Source organism: Papio anubis, chromosome 6 (assembly GCF_008728515.1).
Source record: "Papio anubis isolate 15944 chromosome 6, Panubis1.0, whole genome shotgun sequence".
Taxonomy (NCBI): Eukaryota; Metazoa; Chordata; class Mammalia; order Primates; family Cercopithecidae; genus Papio; species Papio anubis.
This window is the reverse complement of record NC_044981.1, coordinates 21,477,267-21,484,480: the sequence shown is the minus strand read 5'-3', so window position 1 is coordinate 21,484,480 and position 7,214 is coordinate 21,477,267. Positions and strand designations below refer to the sequence as shown.

The 7,214-nt window shown below is 38.8% G+C and overlaps 1 protein-coding gene across 1 annotated transcript; it reads left to right on the top strand.

The window, feature by feature from the left end:
• Positions 1-4,706: 4,706 nt before the first annotated feature.
• On the top strand, positions 4,707-5,386 carry LOC116275254 (60S ribosomal protein L12). Its single transcript, XM_031666957.1, has one exon. The coding sequence runs from the start codon at positions 4,814-4,816 to the stop codon at positions 5,309-5,311; it is 498 nt and encodes a 165-aa protein (XP_031522817.1). The 5' UTR covers positions 4,707-4,813; the 3' UTR covers positions 5,312-5,386.
• Positions 5,387-7,214: the final 1,828 nt, after the last annotated feature.

Below are 7,214 nucleotides of genomic sequence, written 5' to 3'. Positions count from 1 at the left end.
TGGTAGGATAGAATGGGATTTCATGGTCATCCATGCTTCTTTGAACACCATTGCCTTCGTTCTGTGTTTGAAGCAGGTTCTGGTTTGAAGGGAAAAGATGGTCCGTAGGGGCTTTCAGAGCCCGTGATGACTGAGTCGTAGCCATAACATGTTTACCTTTTACTCATGCTGAGTCTCGCCAAATTCCCATACATGTGGGTCTACTGTAATTTTGTGCCCATGGGGTATGGTAAGCAGTTTATGTGAATGGTGAGGAATGGCTAAGGACACCCATATTGCTCATATCTTCTCTACTCACACGATGCTCCACTGTCCCATCAGACTTCACTTACAAAACATAAGTTCAAAGACGAAATTATTAAGACTCTCAAGAGTCCCTGTGTCACCACACGGGTAACATACCCATGAAGCTGGCCCTGGTACCACAATGTGCCATGTGAACGACAGTCTTTTTCTTATATAGATGGAAAACTCCCATCTTTCACCTAAGCATGTTAAAACATCTTATTGAGTAAATAACATGTCACCTTCTCCCTTAAATCACTGATTCCTTCCATCCTTCACTTCTTGGTCTTTACTATCTTCCACTTGCTCCCTTTCGCTCTCAATGCCTTTGTTACTCTCTCAGTATCTCTCAAGGGTGCTATGCACATTTGGCTTGTTTTGTTAGCTGTTATGGGTTGAATTGCCCCCTTCCTCCTGAAAAAAGATATATTGACATACTATGTCCTATCCCTCAGTATCTCAGGACATGGCCTTATTTGGAGACAGAATCTTTACAGAGGTAATCAGGTTGTAATGAGGTCATTAGGGTGAGCCTAATCCAATCTGACTGGTGTCCGTATACAAAGGGGAAATTTGGACACAGAAACAGATACACATAAAGGGATGATAATGTTGTATTAGTCAGATTGGACCCCTGTAACAAAAGACCACAGTCTGGGTGGCTTAAACAACAGAAACTATTTTTCCCATAGTTTTGGAGGCTGGGAAAGCCATACCAAGGTACCTGCAGATTCCTTTATTGATGAGGGCTCTCTTCCTGGCTTGCAGGCAGCCGCCTTCTTACCATGTCTTCAGTAGCACAGATAGAAAGTAAGCTCTCAGGTGTCAATCCCATCACAAGGGTCTTAATCCCATCATGAGGGTCCCACCTTCATGACCTCATGTAAACCTAATCATCTCCCAAAGGCCTTATCTCCAAATACCATCACATTGAAGGTTAGGGCTTCCACATATGAATTTTGGAGAGCAACAATTCGGTTCATTAAAGATGTAAAGAGACACAGGGAGAAGATGGCCATCTACAAACCAAGAAGAGAGGACTAAACCAGAGCCCCTCACAGCCCTCAGAGGGAGCCAATCCTTCTGACACCTTGATTTTGGACTTCAAGCCTCTAGAATTATAAGAAAATAATTTTCTATCAATTAAACCACTTCGTTTGTGGTACTTAGTCATGGCAGCCCTAGTAAACCAATATATTTGCCTTCCTTTAATCTCTTTATTTGTGTGAAGCTCTATAAAAGATTGGAAATGCCTTTCTCCAGATACTTTGCTGCTTTTTGTGGTAAGCTACAACCGTAAACTCAGCTCATATCCAACTCTTCTGGAACATTTAAGGTATACTAAATTCTGTTAAGTCCTATTCTTGATAATACATGGAGGTAAGTAACTCAGCCCACCACTAAAAACATGTATTTGGACAAGACAATGAGCTAATCCTAAATGTGAAGGGAGTTCATGGAGCCCGAGATAAAGCTAAATAATAACAAATGCTTACCATGTATCAGCATTTTGTATGCACAGACTCAGTTCTTATGACAAATCCATGATTTGAATTTTAATGTGCTACTAATGAGGTAGGTACTACTATATCCCCTTTTACAGATGAGAAAGGTGAGTCATAGGGAAATCAAGGCACTTCCTTAATATCACACAACTAGTAACTGAAGAGGAAGGATTTTAAACTCCAGCAGTGAGGATCTAGACCTTGATCTTTTAATCACTGTACTCTTCTACCAACATATTTAATTTTAGCAATAGAAAAAATGAATTTGGAACTCTACCTCACACCATATACAAAAATTAACTCAAAATGGATTGAAGACCTAAACATAGAAGCAAACTATAAAACTTGGAGAAGAAAACAAAGATGTGAATCTTTTTGGCCTAGGATTAAGCAATGGTTCCTCAGATATAGTACAAAAAGCACAAAATAAAAACAAAAGAAAATGAGTTGGACTTTATCAAAATCAAAAACTTTTGTGCTTCAAAGGATACTACCAAGAAAGTGAAAAGACAATCTGCAGAATAGGAGAACACATTTGCAAATCATATATGTGACTAGTCAGGGTCTAGTAGCCAGAATATATTAAAAACTCTTAACACTCAACAACAAAAAGGTAAACAACCTAATTTTCAAAATTGTCATAGGACCTGAATAGGTACTTCTCCAAAGGAGATATACAATGGCCAACAAGCATGTATAAAGATGGTCAATAGTATATGATTAGGGAAATGCAAGTCAAAACCATGATGAGATACCACTTCACAATAAAAAGGGATAATAACAAATGTTAGAGAGGATGTGGAGAAATTAAAAGCTCATACCTTACTGGTGGGAATGTAAAATGGTGCAGCCACTGTAGGAAACAGTTTGGTAGTTCTTCAAAAAGTTAAACATAGTGTTACCATATGACCCAGGAATTTCACTCCTAGGTATATATTCAAGAGACTAGAAACATATTTTTCACATTCAGGAACAAAAACTTATATATAAGTGTTCATAGCAGTATGATTCATACTAGCCAGAAAGTAGAAACAAACCAAATGTCCATCAACTGATAACTATATAAACCAAACATAGTATATTCATGCAATGGAATATTACGCAGTCATACAAAGGAATTAATTACTAATACATGTTATACCATGGATGAACTGTGGAAACATTATGTTACATGAAAAAAAGCAGGCAAAATTTTATATATTATTTGATTCAACTTAAATGAAATGTCCATAATAGTCAAATTTATAGAGACAGTAAGTAGATTGTGGTTACCAGGGGCTGAGGGGAGAGGAAATATGGAGTGATCATTACTGGGTTTGGAATTTCTTTTTAGGATGATGAAAATGTGAAATTAGATAATGGTGATTGCTGTGCAGCCTTATGAATATACTAAAAGCCACTGAAATGTACACTTTAAGAGAGTGAATTATGTAGTATATGAATTTTATCCTTCTAAAAATATTGAGGTTCCTCAACTAAATGTTAGCCAAGATTAAAACAAAATGGAAAATACTTAATGTATTAGGATGTGCCTTTAGAGGAACAAAAGGTTTGTCCCTTGCCATTAATATATGTGAGCATTAACAATCACTTTAATGCTCCAAAGATGACTCTCAAAATGACTAAAAATACTTGCCACACGCCAGGCGTGGTAGCTCATGCCTGTAATCCCAACACTTTGGGAGGCCAAGGCAGGTGGATCACCTGAAGTCAGGAGTTCGAGACCAGCCTGGCCAATATGGTGAAACCCCATCTCTACTTGAAAAAATACAAAAAAAGTAGCTTGGCATGGTGACGGGCACCTGTAATCCCAGTTACTCGGGAGGCTGAGGCAGGAGAATTGCTTGAACCCTGGAGGTGGAGGTTGCAGTGAGCTGAGATCACGCCACTGCACTCCAGCCTGGGCAACAAGAGCATGACTTCATCTCAAAATAAATAAATAAATAAATAAATAAATAAATAAATAAAAATAACTTGTCATATACACTGATAATATGAGTATGTTGGAATAGTAGATGGAGAATATCTCTAAGTTGTTTTATGGAAAAAGGCAATTTCACTTTGCTTTAAACTAAAACTTCCTCAAAATAATTGGGAACTGAAAATCACAAGATGTAACATACATTTTTGTTATTTATTTATTTATTTATTTTTGCTTCTTTTAGAAAACACATTTTTTCTACATCTCTGTAATTACAATGCCAAAATACAGTTCTTTGTAGGTTTTTTTTTTTTTTTTTTTTTTTTCTTACAACCGGTTTTAACACAATGGGTTTCAAATTTGACTTTCTCTTAAGCACGTTCAGAGCACCCAATTCTGGTTTTTGGAGACCTGCAGTCAAGAAGTCAGGTCTGCACACCTAGACAGAAGCAGGTCTGCACACCGAGGCAGGAGCATAGTTAAGTGCAAAAGGAAGGAATTTAATTAGTATCTGAACAAATTTTTTTAAGAACATGGGTCACTAGGTACATATGTTTATTTAAGCAAAAAATGGAATCTTGCGTGATTAGCTGATGAATTCAAAGCCAACCTAAAATTAACATACATTTTTAAAGTCAGTAAATTCTAATAAGATGGATAGATATTGGCAATGCAGAATGTTTGGTTTTAATTGTGAGAAAGTTGGTTGTATTAACTGTTTGAGCCATGAGGATTGTTTAATTTCTGACCACCCAATTTGAATTTCCTTTAACTGAACAATGTGATGCAAATGTAATGGTGAAGATCTACCATCTTGGTCTTTATTCCAGTTAGGGAAGACTACTAAGACAAATGGCACAGAAATCCCTATAATTGCCCCAGAGTTCATCAACCCATGTTTCATATAAACATATATGCTTAGACACAGACACTGAGCATAGTGTACCCTATGATAGGGTTTTGTCGCATCTGAACTTTCATCTTGACTCTACTATTGATAAAAGACTTTGGCCGCTCTCGGCTTTCGGCTCGGAGGGGGCGAAGGTGCAACTTTCTTCGGTCGTCCCGAATCCGGGTTCATCCGACACCAGCCGCCTCCACCATGCCGCCGAAGTTCGACCCCAACGAGATCAAAGTCGTATACCTGAGGTGCACCGGAGGTGAAGTCGGTGCCACTTCTGCGCTGGCCCCCAAGATCGGCCCCCTGGGTCTGTCTCCGAAAAAGGTTGGTGATGACATTGCCAAGGCAACGGGTGACTGGAAGGGCCTGAGGATTACAGTGAAACTGACCATTCAGAACAGACAGGCCCAGATTGAGGTGGTGCCTTCTGCCTCTGCCCTGATCATCAAAGCCCTCAAGGAACCACCAAGAGACAGAAAGAAACAGAAAAACATTAAACACAGTGGGAACATCACTTTTGATGAGATCATCAACATTGCTCGACAGATGCGGCACCGATCCTTAGCCAGAGAACTCTCTGGAACCATTAAAGAGATCCTGGGGACTGCCCAGTCTGTGGGCTGTAATGTTGATGGCCGCCACCCTCATGACATCATAGATGACATCAACAGTGGTGCTGTGGAATGCCCAGCCAGTTAAGCACAAAGGAAAGTATTTCAATAAAGGATCATTTGACAACTGGTGAAAAAAAAAAAAAAAAAAAAAAAAAAAAAAGACTTTGGCCATGTTTCTTAATTTCTCTAAACATGAATTTTCCTATGTACAAAATGGACAAAATCATATTTCCTTTGCAAGGGATTTGTCAATATTCAGTGAAATAAATTTAAAATGCCTGACAGGTAGTAGGTATTTATTAGATGTTAGCTGTGTTGATGATGACTGATGTAAGGACCCTAAATCAGAAAAGTTCCTGCAGACCTAACAATACCTAGGGCAGGGCTAAATGGGAAGTAGATTCTAAATAAATACATGTCAATTGATTAGTTATTGCATACCCGAAACAAGACACACAAAGAAAAAACAAGTGACTGTCTTATCTCTAGGCCTTAACGTGTTCTCTTCTGACTTGTAAATGCACCTTTCCCGTTCATTAATACTGGCTAAGGGCAGGCTAGTCTAGCACATCATTTTCTTTTGATTACGTTTTCCCCATCTAAGAAAGTTTACTCATTCTGAATTATGCCAAACCGCATCATCTAGAAGATGAACAACTACTCCAGTTGGAAAGACCTGATTGGGTTTCAGTCATTGCTAGGCAAGTTGTAGCCCTTGTTATAAAATTATTATTTTAAGCAGGGCACAGTGGCTCAGGCCTATAATCCCAGCACTTTGGGAGGCCGAAGCGGGTGGATCACCTGAGGTTAGGAGTTCAAGACCAGCCTGACCAACATGGAGAAACTCTGTCTCTACTAAAAATACAAAATTAGCGGGGTGTGGCGCCGCATGCCTGTAATCCCAGCTATGTGGGAGGCTGAGGCAGGAGAATTGCTGGAACCCGGGAGGGGAAGGCTGCGGTGAGCCAAGATCATGCCATTGCACTCCAGCCTGGTCAACAAGAGTGAAATTCCATCTCAAAAATAAAATAAAATAAAAATAAAAGCTAAATACAATTATTATTTTAACCAGCCAATATGCCTTTTGTGTCCAGATTAGTCTCTCCATGGTGCCTGAAACCTTGACGTTATTTTCACTTTTACGCTAAATTTCACCAAATTAAAAACAAATAAAGAAACCCAGTACACCCTGAATTTCAAAAGTAAACCTCCTGTAAGATTTTCTAATTCTCTATTTCAGAGATCTCTACTTGTGACTCGGCACATTAGTGTTACCTTTGGACCATCCATCTAGCCATCTGCTTTCACTGGCAAAAGGAGACAATATTTGCTTGTTGTTCACTTATTTGTTTCAGAGGAGCTTTGTTGTATCTTAGTTTAAACCATATGTGTTAGCATTAGTCCAGTAAACAATGCAATATTTTTGGGTTAAATCAGTTTCAGACAGTAGCATTGAGCTATTACAGTAGATTGAATTAAGCACCGCAGGATCAAGCTAGTATCGTGTGCATGCTTCTCTCCGAGTTATAAATTACTGTAAAATCTAAAAGTAAAAACGTAAGCTAAGGTCAAAGCATAAAATGAAAGAGTTTCTGCCATAAGGTGTTTAATCAAATATAATGTTTTAAAACTGTCCAGCTAATTCTCAGATGCTCCCTGGCAATTAACTAAAGCCTAAAGTAATGCAAAAGGTTGACTGTTGCCTCCTCCAAGATAAAATTTGGATCTATTGTTGGCAACAAAGAAAAATAACTTACTGGTTTCGATGGCTCTCCCTCTGTCACCCTCCCAAGTTCTGAAATAGCTAAGAGTCAGGAAAAACGTTAATGCCCAACCCAAGGGCAAATTCATTTATAGTTGTAAAATTAAGCCTCTGAAAAGCTGAAGCTGATTGCAATTCCAGGAAGATTGCTGAGGAAGAGACAGTCTAGCAGATCAATTAAGGAGACTGCTGTTAACATCACCCTGGGGCCCACCCTTGGCCTGGT

Bases quoted from the DNA above. Each gene is read 5' to 3' on its own strand.
- LOC116275254 (XM_031666957.1), top strand. From the start codon at position 4,814: ATGCCGCCGAAGTTCGACCCCAACGAGATCAAAGTCGTATACCTGAGG.